At 26.9% G+C, this 19,162-nt stretch overlaps 1 protein-coding gene across 1 annotated transcript in view; it reads left to right on the top strand.

Annotated features, from left to right (window-relative positions):
- The window catches only part of LOC117167706 (ubiquitin carboxyl-terminal hydrolase CYLD), a 35,814-nt gene that overhangs the window by 12,232 nt on the left and 4,420 nt on the right, over nucleotides 1-19,162 (top strand). Inside the window, exons 5-10 of the mRNA XM_033352839.1 lie at nucleotides 4,055-4,171; nucleotides 4,387-4,607; nucleotides 8,222-8,394; nucleotides 8,487-8,783; nucleotides 12,517-12,632; nucleotides 15,951-16,167. Coding sequence (XP_033208730.1) covers nucleotides 4,055-4,171; nucleotides 4,387-4,607; nucleotides 8,222-8,394; nucleotides 8,487-8,783; nucleotides 12,517-12,632; nucleotides 15,951-16,167 — 1,141 coding nt within the window. The remainder of the gene's footprint in view (nucleotides 1-4,054; nucleotides 4,172-4,386; nucleotides 4,608-8,221; nucleotides 8,395-8,486; nucleotides 8,784-12,516; nucleotides 12,633-15,950; nucleotides 16,168-19,162) is intronic.

The following is a 19,162-nucleotide window of genomic DNA, read 5'->3' as shown; positions in this document are numbered from 1 at the left end:
CTTACATTATTGCCACTATCTCTAGCACTACGCCATTCCGACGGGTACTTGTGCGGCAAACCTGCAGATCGAAAGTACCAGGTCACTCATGTATTTTACATGAATGATCTTAAGATGAATGCTAAAAACAAGGAGCAACTACATCTAGCTCTAGGAGTTGTTGAACGATATACTAAGGAAATTGGAATGGAATTTGGGTTAGACAAATGCGCCAAGGTTTATTTGAAGCGAGGAAAACTTAATGGCATCCCTGAAGATCCTGAGCTCGTTGATAGAAGCGCTATACGACACCGTTGCGCTGGAGAGACTTATACATATTCATCATTATACGCATTCAGGATGTGACATCTATAAAGGATACTCTCCGAAGCAGATACAAACGTCTCATACGGCAGATTTGGTCTTCCGAACTGTCGGTAAGGAACAAAGTATCTGCAACGAACATGCTTGCCGTCCCGGTAGTACTCTATTCATTTGGAGCAGTTCCATGGACGAAGAACGAGCTCAGATCCCTTGATATCGGGACAAGAAAGGTTATGCACATGAACAAAAGCATGCATCTTAAGTCTTCCGTTCTGCGACTTCTGGGTACAGCACATAGAGTTGCAAATGGAAGATACCCTCTTCTTAAAATGGTCAGGAATCACAAAGAAGTGGACAAAGGAGCGTTTTTGTACAAAGCAGCGGAGGAGGCTGTTGAAACACTCGGACTTAACTTCAGTATTAGGGGTGAGCAAAATGCATCAAATCTTAGCTATCTCGAGCACTCACTCCTGAAAGCCCGGATTAAGAAAGCACAAGAGAAAAACTTTCGTGAACAGCACCTCGATAAGAGGATGCACGGTATCTTCCACAGAAATGTGAAGGATCAGTCAATGTCTTGTGAGCTAACGTTAGCAGGGCGTGCTATGCACACCCCGAGCATTTAGCGCACATACTATCTAGTTGTCCAACTCATGCAGGAACGACCTACATTCAAAGGCATAATGCGGCACTAAGAGTGCTTTATTACCATATCTGTCACTCTTACGGCATTAACCTTAATATCGCTCCTCTAAATGCTCCTAGGGAAATCAAGTCAATTGTCGAGAATGGGAAGTGCCGCATATACTGGAACTTTATATTCTCGACAGTTGTTTCTGTTGCTCACTCGAGTCCTGACATGGTTCTTCTTGACTTCGAGAAGCGAACCATGTTCGTTATCGAATTTTCGGCACCAGCTGACAAAAACATCATAGCCAAGAAGAATAAAAAGAAAGAGAGGTATCGAGACCTTATAAGGGAGTTGCAACGATTGTAAGCGGAATATTCTGTTAAACTAATCGTCCTTATCATCGGCGCTCTTGGAGGTGCCAAGGATTTACTCGCTAATGGCCTAAAAAGTATCCCTGCGTGTCAACAATATGCTAAAACACTTGCTAAAACACTGCAAATAAATCAAACAACTTGTTAAAATAAAAGCTTTTTTAATATTTGTGTAGTCATACAAATATTGAAGTTACTTAACCTAAGTACTACTTGCAATTCCCAAATTTAAAACGTTTTTCACTGCCATAAAAATAAATGATAGTATTAATAATGACATAACATGGAAATTTCGAAAAAATATTTATTTGTTGAAAGTTTTCAAACACTTTATTTCGAGTTGAAATTAAATTCTGAGAATGAAAAACAAGAAAATAAGTATTATCAGTTTTTTTAAATTTATATAAATATAATTATTATAAGATTTTCAAGGAAATTGAAAAAAGATTCTTGAATATATCAGATGTATCAGAAAAGATTCTAGGATATTTTAAAGAAATTGTTTTATTTTACAGAATATTACAAAATATTAGGTTGAATTCCAGTTCTTTTAAAAGATGCTTAGAAATGTTTACGAAATTTTGTGAGAAATAAAGAAATATTTAATAAATTTTCTGAAATGTTTTCAAATTTCTTAATATTTCTTATCTGTTTGACTCGTCTTAAATTCCTGAAAATATTTTTAACTGACTCAAATTTGTTTCAAATTTTGGAAATATTCAAAATGTTACAAAATTGCCTTATAATCTTCTAAATTTTTGCAAGCATTTAAAGCAAATTTGACCATGCTCTTGAAACCTTTCGAGATTCGTTTGCAGCTCCTAAAGTATATTTTTTGCATTTAAAAATTTTTTCATTTCTGAAAATCTTCTAAATTATTCCTAGGAACCTAAATTTTTTTAATTTTCGTCCAACCTTACAAAATTCTTCAAAAATCTTTACAAGTTTTAATTATTTTTTAATCGTTCAAAATTTCTGAACGTCTCTTAAACTTACTCAAATTTGAAAGTACATTATTTAAACCAACATAAATTTTTTAAAAATGTGCAACAAAATTGCACAAGAAAGCTTTAAAATAATTATCTTCCTTAACTTTTCTAAAATTATCTAATATGGAAAAATTGCAAAAGTCTAGAAAATATTTTACACACTTTTAAAAAAATTTAGGAAACAATAAAAAATGTTTTGTGGTCTCTTTTCAATTTTCTCTTAGAATTCATCGCAAATCAATCGTTTAAAACGTTGCCATGAATCGTCCAGTCGGACGAGGTCGGGTTCGTCTTCGTGCATTTTCGGCTTTGAACGAGGCCTGTCTTTGCAGCGTGTAACAGAGCCGATTCACCGACACGCGACGTTTGTCCACTTCTTACTGCCAAGTTTTTCTGTTCGCCTTTCTTACGGCCCAAGAACCGTTGTCCACTTTTTACAGGCAATATTCTATTTCTACTTTTTGCAGCCGTGAAACTATATCCATTTTTTAAAGCACTTTTCTATAGCTGCTTCTTACTTACCACCGAAATATTTCACAAACATTGAAAAAAAAGGAATTCAAAAATTTTAAAAAGATTTCTAATATTTTACGAAGATTTAAAAAGTTTTCAAAACATTTCGAAAGATAAAAGCAGTCCATATTCATATTTATTGAAATCTTATCAGTTTTTACATCAATTGCCGGGTTTCTTTTAGCCTATATATATATTTAAAATATATTCTGTGTCTGCATATCACTCTTAAAATTCATAGTCAGATTAAGGTATTTAATTAACTTCCATTTTTTCCTTAGTATAAATTTGATTAAAATTGCGTTGAATTTACTCATTGAAGAGTTAAAACATCAAATGATTCAGTGTGAGTCTTGCACAAATCATTCATCAACCTACACATATCCTATCACCAAAAATTTCAATTATTCTAATAGATTACACATGATTTCAAAGATTTCACAAAGATTTCAGAAGAAGTCACAAACATTTTAATAAATAATAAAAAGATTTCAAATATTTCCAATATTTTTAATTTTTCAAATATTTCACAAAGTTTACACAAAAAGGATTCAAAGATTTTAGAAAGATTTCAAATATTTCACAAAGATTTGAAAAGTTTTCAAAACATTTCATAAATATTTGAAAAAAATATATAAAGGTGTGTAAGTATTTCAACAGATTTCATATACTTCAAATATTTCACAAAGATTACATAAAAAAGCAAGGATTTTAAAAACATTCCAAATGTTCGACAAAGGTTTAAAAATTTTTTACCACATTTCACAAACATTTCAAAAGTATTTCAAATGTTTCAACAGATTACACCAAAAATTTAAATATTTCTCTGAGATTTTAAAATTATTGAAACATTTCAGAAGTTCTCGAAATATTTCAAAATACTTCAGAATAATTTTCAAGATTTCAAATACTTCACAAAGGTTAAAAAAAGAATTTAAAAGTTTAGAAAGATTTCAAATATTTTGCAAAGTTTTTGAAACATTTCACAAATATTTTCAATGCATTCACACAGATTTTTCAAAGATTTCATAAAGATTTCAAAAGATTTCACAAATATTATACAAATACTATAGCTTGTAAGCCAGACTTCAAGAGCAATTCCAAGCAGGTTTTTTAATTTCTAATCTAAGACAGAATTACTCATTTTAAATTAAATTGTTACACAGTGAAAATGTTTTTCTTTTTAAAACCTGTATTCACAATTATTTCAATTTTTTAACTATAACTATTAATAAAAAAAATTTCAGGATAATGAACATGATTTAGGAACAGATGGAATTTACAAAGAAATAAGATATTTTAAATGTAAACCACAGAGAGCTATGTTCACAGACATAAAAAAATGCCATCAGTCCGAAACTCCTGTAAGTCTATACCTCAGTTTTTATAAAACAATATTTTCATCTTTCCTGTCTTATCTATACTCTAGAGAAAAGAATTTTATTAAAAAATATCGTATATTAAAAATCTTGTGTTGAATTAGACAAGTCTAAACTTCTTAATTTTGATAATAAGTTAGTTAATATTAGAAATTTTGATTTTATTAAAAAGTATATTGCAATGCGAATTTAATTCACAGATCGACAGCCATAAATTAAAAATAAATTTGGACAATAATTTCGGTAATATGGAGAGCTCTGTGGTTGTTGGAATAGTGCGACCTATTTCTGTCAAGGGTGATTTAGAGAAAATTTGTGGAAAAAATCGTGGAATACAAGGTCATCACAATTCCTGCTACCTAGACGCTACTCTCTTCAGCATGTTTACGTTTACCAGTGTGTTTGACAATCTTTTATTCAGGTAATATACTCCCACGTTTAATCAGAGTGTCTAGCGTCCTGGCAATCCTTGAAAATTTGAAACAAAAAAACCTAGAATTTTGCTCATGATCCTGGAATTTGTATTCCCCTTTTTCTATGCTGAACGAAAAAATACTTCTGAACCGGTTTTTGATAGATGCATGTATATAATAATTCACAACACTGCCACTTTTAATTTGATTTTCATTTTTTTTATTTGGTTTGAAAGTAAAAATCACACCCTGTTAACAATAGATTGTTCATTTTATCACGGCAAAAAATCAGGAAGCTATAATCGAAAATATTTCAAAGTTTCTCATTCATTCCCCATTTTTCAACTTTATCTGCAATTTAATTACATTTATAATAATATAATAGTGTTTCATTGATAATTTATTGAAAGTAAGCTCCCTTACGCGTTTAATGAACTTTTCTTGATTAGAATTGTGTGAAATTTGACTGAGTTATGCAGAATTAATTGTGCAGAGTGGCCGTAGGTCAGAAAAAACCTGAAAATCAGGAAAAGTCAGGAAAATTTGGGGATTGTGAAAAAAATCTTGGAAAATTTTTTTATTCCGTTTATAGAAAAAAAATCTTGCAAGATTAAAATTATGATCTTTGAATATTAATGGCCAGGGAAAATTAACTTTTTTAACCCTAAAATTAAACTGCTCTATTTTTATTACAAATTGATTTCTTTAAATTAAAGATTAAACTACTTTTATATAAGTTAAATAACTTCGTTAAACATTTATTTATTTGTTGAACGCTCCTTTCTTTGGTTATAAATTTAGCCTTTTTTTAATTCTTTTTTTTTTAATTCAGTTTTTACTCGAAAATGTAACTTTTACATTTTTTGCTGAAGATTAATCTTTCTTAGTTAAAACTTCGGATTTATTGGTAGATGATGCATATTTTTGATTATATTTGTAACTATTTAGTTTAAGATAAAGTTTTTTTTGTTGTTGAAAATTCATCTTTTTGGTTGAAAATTTAATTATTTTATAGGCAATTTTTTTCGTGAAAGTTTACCTCTTAGTTAAAAATTCAACGATTTATTTTAACATTCCTTTACTTTGTTAAAAGTCGTCTTTTTTAAATTAATTTAACTGTTTTTTAATAAAAATTAAAATCTTTTTGGTTTAAAGATCAACTAGTACATTATTTGTTTAAAAATTAATATTTTTAATAGAACATTAAATTATTTGGTTAAAGGTTGAACCACTCGGTAAAAATCAGATTTTTTGTTGGAGATTCATCCTTTTAGTTGATACTTTTTTCTTCTTTAATTAACCATTCATTTTTTTGTCATTAAAAATTTAACTATTCAGGTTAAAGATTCATATTTTTTTAATTTATCGGATTTGATGAAAGTTTAACTATTTTGATGAAAACTCTTATTTTTTTTTTTTAAATCAACATTTTACTTAGAATGTAAATATTCCATTTTTTGTTGAATATTGATTTGTTTAAATTGAAAATTTAACTACTTGTGTGAAAGTTGAAATACTTTTTTTTAAATTTATTTTTTCGTTCAAGGTAGATTTGTTTGGTTAAAAATTTAACTATTCTGTTGAAAATTCGTTTCTTTTTTGTTTCAAATTAATTTTTTACTCGAGAATGTAACTTTTTCATCTTTGATTACAAACTAATATTTTTTAGCTGAAAATTTGACTTTATTGGTAGAAAACTAATATTTTCGGTGGAAATGTATTCTTTTGTTTAAAACTGCAACTGCTTGGTTTAGAAGAATCTATCTTTTTTAAAATTCATCTGTGTTTAAAATTTAACTATTTTGTTGATTTTTTTTTAAGTTGAAAATTTATTTATTTTCCTCTCTAAGTAAAAAATTAGTCTTTTAGGCTGAAAATTTGTCGTTTTGTTTAAGAATTAATTTATATAGGTAAAAAATTCAACTATTTGGTTGAAAATTTCATTATTTTGTAAGCCATTTTTTTTCGTGAAAACTTATCTCTTTTAGTTAAAAATTCAAAGATTTATTTGAACACGCCTTTACTTTGTTAAAAGTCGTCTTTTTAAAATTAATTTAACTGTTTTTTTAAAATAAAAATTAAAATATTTTTGGTTTAAAGATCAACTAGTACATTATTTGTTGAAAAATTAATATTTTTAGTAGAACATTCAATTACTTGGTTAAAGGTTGAACCACTCGGTAAAAATCAGATTTTTGTTGGAGATTCATCCTTTTAGTTGATATTTTTTTCTTGTTTAGGTAACAATTAATTTTTTTCATTAAAAAATTAACTATTCAAGTTAAAGATTCATATTTTTTAAATTCATTTTATTTGATGAAAGTTTAACTACTTTGATGGTAACTAATCGTTTTTTATTGTTAAAAAATTAAAATTTAACTGAAAATGTAAATATTCCATTTTTTATTAAATATTGATTTGTTTAAATTGAAAATTCGGCTTTATTGGTATAAAACTAATATTTTCGGTTTAAATGTCTTTTTTTGTTTAAAACTGCAACTGCTTGGTTTAAAATAATCTATCTTGTTTGAAATTCATCTCTGATTAAGAATTTAACTATTTGGTTGATTTAAAAAAAATTAAACATTCATTTATTTAGTATAAAAATTCCCTTTCTAAGTAAAAAATTACTCTTTTAGGTTGAAAATTTGACGTTTTATTTGAGAATTAATTTACATACTTCAAAAATTCAACTATTTGGTTGAAAATTGAACTATTTTGTTGAAATTACTGTTCTTTAATATCACATATTATATTTTTTGTAATGAAATCATCTTTTTGTTGAAATTTTAACTTTTTGTGTTGAAAATGCCACTGTTTTTGGTTGAAGTTTAATCTTTTTTACTTGAAAATTCGATAATTAGGTTAAAAATTCATCTCTTATTCTAAAAAAATCATTTTTTATTGAAATAAATTTTTTTTTTAATACTTTTATTTCATTTATAGCAGATTTTATGTTAAAAATGTTACGAAATTAAAGTTCGGGTCTTTGAATATTAATGGTCTGAGAAAATAAAAAAAATATATCAGGGAAAAGTCAGGGACATTCAGTTACTAAATTACCTTAAAATTTGTTAACTCAGTCAAATTTTAAACAATTCTAGTCAAGAAATTCTCATTATAGAATTGAAATCACTTCCATCATATCAATAGAAAAAGATTATTGGATCTTAAAAAGTTCCATTAAATTATTGTTAAAGTTAAAGAAATCGGGAAAATATGAGATATTTCCAAATATTTTCGTTTGTAGGTTCGGGATTTTTCACTGTGATAAAATGATAAATCACCCAAAACCAGAGTTTTGATCACAAAATCGTGGTTTAGGGGTATATGAGAGAATTCCCTTGTGAAACTTTTAAAATTATTTTCACCAGGTCTACAGCTTCTACTGTTTCGTGAAAAGTATTTTTTTGCAGTAAAAAACCGTAACTGGTGGTGTTTATTTTGTACCCTGCAAAACCTGAAAAAGTCTTGCAGGTTTTTTTTAAGAAACGCTAGACACCCTGGTTTAATCAATCATCTCTAGTTTCTAGTTCTAGCAAGTTTAGGAAATTACTGCATTCCATACAACTGTTTTTAAATGCATTTTTCTATCGTTTTGTTTAAATTATTTATCTTCTAGGCCGCCACATGAAGAAGACTGTCCTCAATATGAAGAGGTGCAAAGAGTGCTTCGCGAGGAAATTGTAAACCCACTCAGAAAGAATTTTTACGTGCGAGCTGATCGTGTCATGAAACTTAGAACTTTACTGGAAAAATTATCGTCCATTTCTGGACTTACAAGCGAAGAGAAAGGTACTTGAAAGCGCAACTGAAAGTTAAATTTTGTACAACCAAAAATAATAATTTGAAGTGTTCATTTCAATTTTATGAATATTACTTTTCAGATCCAGAAGAATTTTTGACGTCTTTAGTAGCACAGATTCTAAATGCAGAGCCATTCTTGAAACTGAGTTCTGATCACGAGGCGTATCACTATCAACTGTTTGTGGAGAAAGACGAACAGCTGAATTTGCCTACAGTACAACAGTTGTTGGAACAGAGTTTCCTGACGAGTAATATTAGGCTAAAGGAAGTTCCTTCATGTCTGATTATACAAATGCCTCGATTTGGAAAATCTTTTAAGATGTACCAGAAAATTCAGCCTACGTTGTTGCTGGACGTCACGGATATAATAGAAGATTGTGAGTATTTTTTTAGAGGTTTAATGGTTCTTGACGCCGGAAATTTTAAGCAAGGTTTTTTAATAACAGAAAGCTCAGTCCGTCACTTTTTTCTTCGTTAAATTTGAAAAATCCCTTGAAAACACCTAAAATTTAAAAATAATCCCTGAAATATTTATTTGCTAATTCGGTAGATATAGGGCATCGATAGAAAATAAATCATATACTAATATTAAATTCAAATTGAAGCTCTTCGAATTCCTAATATGTCAAGTAAAAATTTGGCATTGTTAAAACGAAAATTAATTTTCAACCAAAGAGATTCATTTTCAACTGAAATAATCAACCTTCAAACAAACTTTGAAACAAATAGTTGAGTTTTTAAGAAAAAACAAAAAAAGATGAATTCCCAAAAAAATATGTAATAGTTTTGGATATTTCAACTGAAAAATATTTAATTTCAAATAGAAAATAGTTGCATTGATCAAAAAATGACGACTTTCCAACAAAATAGTTTAGTTTTGAAACAAATTGTAGAATTGTCAAACCATAAAAATAAATTTTCTACAAAAGAGTTACATTTTTAACTCAAAATAATTTAATTTTTAACACAAAAAGACAAAGTTTCAATAAAATAGTTAGATTTTCAACAACAACCAAATAATTCACCAGCAAAAATAAACTTTGAACTAATCAGTTCAACTTAATTAATAAATAAAAAACATAAATAAAGAAATAAAAAACAGTTATATTCATAAAAAAACCTTTCAACCGAATTCTTGAATTCTCAAGCCAAAAAGACAAATTTTTTAAAAAACAGTTGAATTTTCAAACCGAAAATATTAATTTTCAACAAAACATATGAATTCTTTGAGAAAAATGTAATAGTTTTGATATTTAAGTAAAAAAATATTTAATTTCGAATAAGAAACAGTTTCATTCATTTAAAAAATACTTTTTAACCGAATTGTCGAATTCTCAAGCCAAAAAGACAAATTTTCTAAAAAACATTTGAATTTTTTAACCAAAAATATGAATTCTTTCAGAAACATGTAATAGTTTTAATATTTTAATCAAAAAATATTTGATTTTGAATAAAAAACAGTTAAGGCAGTATTCTATTTAGGAACTTAACAAAAAAATTTTTTTTACATTTTTTTAAAGTATATGTATGTAAGAATACCAGACTAAAATTTTAAGACGTTTCGAGCATTCTAACTATACTTTTCCATCCTTGGATCATATCTACTTGAGCGAGCTAATAAGGCGCGCGCCGTACTTTAATCGCGTTTTTATCAAAACGACGTTTTTAAACACCGTGTTAACGAAATCTCAAAAACTATTAAACCAATTTTTATGAAATTTTGAGCACATATTTTGTACACTTATATCAACCCATGATACTAAAATTATACAAACATTTTCATTTAAACTACATTTTTTTGGCCAAAAAACAGCGAAAAAAATGACGTTTTTTTGTCCTTTTTTTTTGTTTTATTCCGCCATTTTGTTATTTTCTCATGTATATTAAAAATTATAGTTCCATGGTTTGCTGCAGTTACACTGAATCTAAAACTATCTGATTTTTCGGTTTTCGGTCAATCGTTATCGACATTTTATTAACACCGCACACCTTCCAACTTTTCGAGGAGTTGACTTTAACTGCAGTTTTTGCGCGTAAAAAGTGTGTAAAATAAATTATAAATTTTTTAAATAGATTTAGAAAATGTTTGTTTTGCTTCACAAGCACTACATCAATATATTTAATTTTACTACAAAAAAATTCACAAAAATAACTTTTTTCAAGCATTCAAAGTAGAATACTGCCTTAAATTCATAAAAAAACTACTTTTCAACCGAATTGTTAAATGTCCAAGCCAAAAAGACAAATTTTCTAAAAAGCAGTTGATTTTTGAAACCGAAAATATTGATTTTCAACCAAAAAAATGAATTCTTTGAGAAAAATGTAATAGTTTTTAAATTTTAATCGAAAAATATTTAATTTCGAATAAAAAAAAGTTATATTCATAAAAAACGACTTTTCAACCGAATTTTTGAATTATCAATCCAAAAAGATCAATTTTCTACAAAACAGTTGAATTTTCAAACCGAAAATATTAATTTTCAACCAAAATACGATTTCGTTGAGAAAAATGTTTTAGTTTTGATATTGCAATCAAAAAATATTTAATTTCGAATAAAAAGCAGTTACATTAATAAAATACGATTTTTCAACCAAATTGTTGAATTCTCAAGCCAAAAAGGCAAATTTTCTAAAAAACAGTTGAATTTTCAAACTGAAAATATTGATTTATAACCAAAAATATAAACTCTTTGAGAAAAATGTAATAGTTTTGATATTTAAATTAAAAAAAAATGTATTTTCGAACAAAAAACAATTACATTCATAAAAAAAACTACTTTTCAACCAAATTGTTGAATTCTCAAGCCAAAATGGCGAATTTTATACAAAAAAATTATGCTTTAAATCAAAGGGGTAAATTTTCAACTAAATGGATGAATCTTCAACCAAAAAAATTAATTTTCAACCAAATAAGATGAATTCTCAACGAAAAATGTAATATTTTATTTATTTCGTTCGAAAAAGATTTAATTTAAGATAAAAACAGTTGCATTAATAAAAAAAACTGCAACAAAATAGTTAATTATTCATCCAAATTGTTGAATTATCAAGCCATAAAGATGAATTTTTTTACATTAAATAGTTGAATTTTCAACCCAAAAAGACACAAGTCTCAATAAAATAGTTATATTTTTAACTAAAAATAAGAATGTTCAACTGAACTATGAATCTTCAACCAAAAAATTGAATTTTGAACAAAGTAGTTAAACCTTTAACCAAGTAGTTAAATTTTAAATTAAAATTCACAAAGTTGAATTCATCCAAAGAAGACGAATTTTCAACTAAAAATGTAATACATAGTAGTCTTTTCAACCAGCAATAATGAACTTTTAATGGAGGAAATGAATTTTTAATACTTTTGAAATATGCTATAAAATACGTAAAACGGCATATTCGCCAATGTATGTTAATTGTGAATGTAAGAACATAATTGTGAAAATCGAAAATAATATGCAAAAAAGTATCGTACATTAGGGCCTTCTGATAACGTATAATTTATTTGGAATTGATTTTTATATTGCTTGGTTTCATATGTTAGCCAACTGCATATTTAAGAACATTGTTATCTTCATACTTTTTTAAAAAATAATTTTAAAAAATTTTTATTTGCTTCAAATATAATCTTTTTTTGGCTAATAGTAAAAAATGCTTTGATCGTTTGAGAGCCTTCAACTGATAAAAATATATTAGAAACAAAAGTAAACGTCAAAGAGGGCAAAAACAGAAAAAATCGGCTTTTTAGTCATTTTTGTGTTTTAAACATGATTTCTTTCTAGATTACACTATAAAAAAATGCATGTTAATGAAACATCAAACATCTATCTAGTGATAAAAATACATTGAAAAAGATCAAACATGAGAATTTTTCAATTCTGCTTTTTATCTATTCTTCCATTTCTGGTCTTCTTGAATATTTTTTTGTTATATTTTTATGTGTAGGAAGAGCTATTATTCAAGAGATTTTTCAAAAATAGCAAAAAAATATTTGAGCACAAAAATGAGTAAAAAAGAAAGGTTTTTTTCCCGAGAAAAAAATCCGCGTTTTTATCTAAAATTGAACTACAGAACCAATGCGATCATGTAACGTTGATACTGAAATTCTTATTGCAGCTCCAAGGCAGTGTACAGTTTGTTCTAATTTGGCAGTCTATGAGTGCAAACAATGTTATGGTGAATGTGGAGAGGGTCTGGAAAGCATAGCTTTCTGCACGGCTTGTCTTGAAAAGGTAATTACGGTCAGCAGCAGCGGAGACTTAAGGGGCACAAGAGGCAATGCCCCCCCCCTAGAAATCGTCCGGGGGGAGGGGTAACGTATTGATTTGCCCCCCTCTGAACTCGAATGATTTAATTCGTCGGATCTGGAAATCTTTCAATTTTTCTTGCTTTGTTCGATCTTTGCAATCTATCTAAAATCTTTGTGAAATAAATAGAAGTCTTTCTGAAATTTTTGCAATATATCCGAAATCTTGGCAAAATATTTAAAATCTTTGTAAAATATTTGAGATATAATTGCAACGTTTGTCAAATCTTTGTGAACCCTTTGGAAATTATCGAAATGTTTGACAATACTTGTGAAGTTATTTAAATCTTTTAAAAATCTTTGGAAAGTCATTGCAATCTTTATCTATTTGTAATCTATCTAAAATCTTTGTGAAATAATAGAAATCTTTCTGAAATGAGTTCAGTTCATATTTGACATATTTGGTAAGATTTGTGAAATTATTGAAATCTTTGGGAAATCATTGAAATCTTTGTGCAATCTTTGACATTTATCTGAGAACTTTTGGAAAATATTTGAAATTTTTGTGAATTCTCTATGAAATCTTCGGAAAATCATTGCAATTTTTTACAATGTTTGGAAAATATTTGGTAACATTTGTAAAATTATATAAATCTTTGTAAAATCTTTCGAAAGTCGTTGCAATCTCATAAATCTTTGGAAATTCTGTAAAAAAAATTTGAAATATTCCTTTAAATATATCTGAAATCTTTAAAATCTTTGTTTAATCTTGGTAAAAGAATAGAAATTTTGTGAAATCTTTGAAATCCTTGGGAAATCATTGAAATTTTTGTAAAATATTTGCGAATACTTTAAAAAATTTTGCGAAATATTTTTAATCTCTGAGAAATCTTTCGGAAATCATTCCCATCTTTTAAATCTTTGTGAAATCTTTGGAAATTCTTTGAAATATTCGGTAATGTTTGTGAAATTATTGAAATTTGTAAAATATTTGAGAAATAATTAAAGTCCTTGTGAAGTCCATTAAATATATCCGAAACATTTGAAATCTTTGTTCAATCTTTGTGAAAGAAAATCAGTTTTGTGAAATCTTTGAAATCCTAGGGAAATCATTGCAATCTCTACTAAATATTTGCGAATACTCTAAAAATCATTGTTAAATCATTGTAATCTTTTTATTCTATTGAAATCTTTTGGAATTCTGTAAAAGTCTTTGAAATATTTTTAAGATATTTGGTAATGTTTGCGAAATTATTGAAATCTTTGTGAAATATTTGAGAAACAGTTAAAGTCATTGTACAGACTATTAAATATATCCGAAACCTTTGAGAACGAATAGAAGTTTTGTGAAATCTTTGAAATCCTTGGGAAATCTTTGTAAAATATTTGCGAAATATTTTTAATCCTTGTGAAATCATTGCAATCTTTTAAATCTTTGTGAAACATTTGGAAATTCTGTAAAAATCTTCCAAATATTTTTAAGATATTTAGTAATGTTTTCGAAATTATTGAAATCTTTGTGAAATATTTCAGAAATTGTTAAAGTCATTGTGAAGTCTATTAAATATATCCGAAGCCTTTGAGAGAAAATAGACGTTTTGTGAAACCTTTGAAATTCTTGGGAAACCATTGAAATCTTTGTAAAATATTTGCGAATACTCTAAAAATCTTTGAGAAATATTTTTAATCTTTGTGAAATCTTTCGGAAATCATTGAAATCTTTTAAATCTTTGTGAAATCTTCGGAAATTCTGTAAAATTCTTTGAAATATTCGTTATTTTTGTGAAAATATCGAAATTTGTGAAATATTTGAGAAATGATTAAAGTCCTTGCGAAGTCTGTTAAATATATCCGAAAACTTTGAAATCTTTGTTCAATCTTTGTGAAAGATTAGAAGTTTTGTGAAATCTTTGAAATCCTTGGGAAATCATTGAAATCTTGGTAAAATATCTGCGAATGTTTTTAAAATCTTTGCGAAATATTTTTAATCTTTGTGAAATCTTTAGGAATTCTGTAAAAATCTTTGAAATATTTTTAATATATTTGGTAATGTTTGCGAAATTATTGAAATCTGTGTGAAATATTTGAGAAATGGTTAAAATCATTGTGCAGTCTATTTAATATATCCGAAACTTTTGAGAAATAATAGAAGTTTTGGGAAATCTTTGCAATCTTTGTAAAATATTTGCGAAATATTTTTAATCTTTGTGAAATCATTGCAATCTTTTAAATCTTTTGGAGTTCTGTAAAAATCTTCTAAATATTTGGTAATGTTTGCGAAATTATTTTAATCTTTGTGAAATATTTGAGAAATGGTGAAATTTATTGTGCAGTCTGTTAAACATATCCGAAACCTTTGAGAAAGAATAGAAGTTTTGTGAAACCTTTGAAATCCTTGGGAAATCATTGAAATCTTTGTAAAATATTTACGAATACTCTAAAAATCTTTGAGAAATATTTTAAATATTTGTGAAATCTTTGGGAAATTATTGCAATTTTGTAAATCTCTGTGAAATCTTGAGAAATTCTGTAAAAATCTTTGAAATATTCGTTATTTTTTGTGAAATTATCGAAATTTGTGAAATATTTGAGAAATTATTAAAGTCTTTGCGAAGTCTGTTAAATATATCCAAAAACTTTGAAATCTATGTTCAATTTTTGTGAAAGAATAGAAGTTTTGTGAAATCTTTGAAATCCTTGGGAAAAGATTGAAATCTTTGTCAAATATTTGCGAATACTATGAAAATCTTTGCGAAATATTTTAAATCATTGTGAAATTACTAGGAAATCATTGAAATCTTTGTTCACTCTTTAAAATGTATCTGAAATATTTTTGAAATAACATAAGTCATTGTGAAATCTTTTAAATCTATCTCAAATTATCGTAAATTTTTGTGAAATAATTAAATTCTGAAATATTTCAAAGCTATTCGAATTTTTTGAAAAATTATTGCAATCTTTATTAAATATAAAATTTTGAATCTATCCGAAAAGTTTGCGAAATTTTTGGGTAATCATTGCAATCTTTGACAATATGGATTTTAAACATGTATTCGTTATTCATTATTTATGTTCAATTTTTACATATTATAATATCATTATACTATGCCCAATTTACACCATTCAATATTGTAAGTCTATACCCCCCCCTCCCCTCTCTCTCTCTCTCTCTCTCTCTCTCTCTCTCTCTCTCTCTAGAAAAAAAGGCTCCGCCGCACCTAATCATGGTTTCATTCAATTTAAAATATAGATTTTAGGTAAAAAACGAAATTATTATAATAACATGTTTAATAACAACCTTTAGGTTCACCTTCATGAAAGAAGAGCCAATCATAAACCGAAGAAGCTTACAATTCCAATAGATTATGCCGTTCTGCAAGAACATTGTTCCGTCCCTCGATTATACCTGGAACTTTTTGCTGTGGTTTGCATCGAAACATCTCACTACGTTTCATTTGTTAAATGTGGTCCTGGATCCGAAGCCCCTTGGTGTTTCTTCGATTCCATGGCGGATCGAAAAGGTATTTTTTAAAATCATTAATCCGATCATTAAGCCGATTTTCTCGCCGGAAAAATGCCCGTTTTCTTCCCGGTTCGCAAAAATGTTTCTCGGTATTTGAAAAAAAAAACTTCAAAAACATTTTATTTAGTTGTTTGATAATGAACGTGTTCTATAATGGAAACCTTCTAATCTTGATAGAATATGCAAAATGATAAGGTATCAATTTCACAACCTTTAAGTATACACACTTTTTTAGAATTTAGATTTTAGAATTTTTTAGAATCAGGTTTTTAGAATTTTTTTCGGTCATACGAATAAAAATACTTTTTAGAAACAACAGCCCAAAGTGTTCTCAAAACAGGGAAAATAGGGTTATTTTTAAAATTAATATAGGAGAATAGATTCTTTTAAATAAGACTAACATACATAGGCAGGGTGGCGTTTTGACCGGGAATTTAATTTATAAACTCGAAATTTATTTCAGATCGTAGAAAAATTCAAGTTTTCATTATTTGTAATTTCTGTTAGTGTAGAAAAGTGATTTCTACTTTATCGACAGTTCTAGTGCATGTGAGTGTGTTTATTATGTTACTGGTTTATTTATTATTTCACGGTTTATAGATATTAAGAGTTTCAGATTATCTCAGTTTACTCTAATTGAATTATAATTTATGATTGTTTAAGAGAAGTTATTTTTGTTGATATTAGTTAGTACTGTTTTCCTGAAAAAATAATCCTTCAGTTATTAAAATGCAATTATTTTTCAAAAATTGGTAAAAAGCGACGGTCAGAAAAAATTAAATTGCAAAAACAATGATTAAAATTAATGTTTTTTTGTATGTACATTTTAAGATTTTTCATAAAAATCATGTTTTTTATTTGAAATGAGATCGGTTATAATATTTTGATCCTTAAAATCATAGAAAAACTAATATTTTTCAGATATCTGACTTTAGTGAAAACTCAAAAATGACCGCTTTCTTTCTTTAAATTAAAAAGAGAGCTTATTATGCGATTTAAAGAATGTAACGTTGAGTTTGACTTTGAACATTTTAAAATATATTTTCATGAGAATACTTCATGAGAGAAAGAATTTAAATTTTTTCTATTATAATAAAAACATCCTGCAAAGTCTTTGCTCTATGAGCTTTTTTCGCTGATTTAATTTAAATAATTGAATTAATGATAGACCAAACATACAGAAACAATCATTCTCTCAATCTTTTCAAAAAATGGATTTATCACGTTTCATTTGCTTACTCCTTCCGCATTTATCTAAATCGGAACAGGGAGTGTCAGAAAATAATCTTTTTTTATTTTAAGACAGGGCGGTTTTTACATTGTTCGTTGCGAATTCATCTTTTTTTAGTTATAAATTCTACTACTTGGTTAGAAGTTAAACTCTCCTGTTAAAAATTAATTGTGCTGGTTCAATATTCAATTCACTTTTTCTTTTTGAGTGAAAATTCAACTATTTAGTTGAAAATTGATATTTTGTATGTGAAAATTAAACTATTTGTTTAAAAATCTATGTAATTTGTGTAAATTTCGTCTTTTTTGTAAAAAATTCATCTCTTTGGCGTAAAAGTCACTATTACACAGAAGATTCATTATTTTAGTTCAAAATTTATCAGTTTGGTAGAAAATGAATTTCTCTAACTGAAAATGTAACTGTTCCATTTTTAATTAAAATTGATCCTTTATAGTTCAAAATTTAATATTTTGGATGAAAATTTGTCTTTTTTAATTGATGATTCAACTATTTAATCGAAAATCCGCGTATTTTGTTAAAAAATCGATTTTTGTATTTTAGAAAATTATGTTTTTCTTTAAAACTTAATCTTTTGTTTAAAAATTCAAGTATTCCAGTTAAATATTAATCATTTTTATTAAAAATTCATCTTATTATTTGGAAATAAAATTATTTGATTAAAGGTTAAACACTTTTGTTAAAAATTAATTTTGTTGTTGTCGATTCATCGTTTCAATTAAAAATTCATTTCTTTGGTTGAAAAATGAGCTGTTTGATTAAAAATTTCTTTAAAAAGTATATTTTTTAAACTGTAAATGTAACTGCTATCTTGGTTGAAAATTGATCTTTTCGGTACAAAATTCAATTTTTCTAGTTAAAGATTTGTCATTTCAGCTAAAAATTCATCATTCTGATTTAAAATTCAACTATTTCAGTTAAATATTTTAATTTTATTAGAAAATTCATCACTTTCTTTGAAAATGTAACTTAATCCAATTGAAAATTCCTTAGTGATAGTTTTTATAGTAATTTTTTATAGTAAAAAATAATTTTTTGTTCAAAAATTCAACTATTTCAGCAAAACGATAAATTTTTAACCAAATATTTGGATCCTAAAAGAAATTAATTTTTAAACAAACAGTTGAATTTATAACTGAACTTTACACAAAATAGTTGCACCTTTAATCAAATCATCAAATTTTCGAGACGAAAAGTTAATTTTCAAAAACAAAAAAAAGATTAATTTTCATGTAAAAGGATGGAATTTTCCATCCAGAAGGACGAATCATTTTCAACCAAATAGTTGAACTTTCAATCAAAAGAGACGATATTTCAACAAACTAATTATATTTTTAACCATATAGTTGAATGATCAATCAAAATTGTAATATAAAATTAAATAACAATGTTGTTTCATTGGTTAAAGTAACATTTATATGTTGGATTTGAGCGATTTAAATTTAACTTCTTTGCACTTATAATTTTTAGTAATCTCAGGAAAGTATCTTGTATGCGAAGTATTATTATGTTAAATATGCACTGAATTTTAAGTATCAAGATAAAAATTTGTTTGATTTATTATTTAAGTTCATGGACTTTAGACAGAAGTTTAAGAAATAATTAATGGTGTTTTTAGTATGATTAATTTATTTCATTATTCGTTTATTATTATTACACCATTAAGCCATTTCCCTTTCGGGGTAGGCGTGACTCACTCGGCAGGGGAAAGGAGTAGTGTGTGGATGGGATAGAGATTTTTCAG

The sequence above is a fragment of the Belonocnema kinseyi genome, chromosome 2, assembly GCF_010883055.1.
Source record: "Belonocnema kinseyi isolate 2016_QV_RU_SX_M_011 chromosome 2, B_treatae_v1, whole genome shotgun sequence".
In the NCBI taxonomy this organism is placed as follows: Eukaryota; Metazoa; Arthropoda; class Insecta; order Hymenoptera; family Cynipidae; genus Belonocnema; species Belonocnema kinseyi.
Note: the sequence above shows the minus strand (reverse complement) of the source record. Positions and strands in the feature narration are given on the sequence as shown.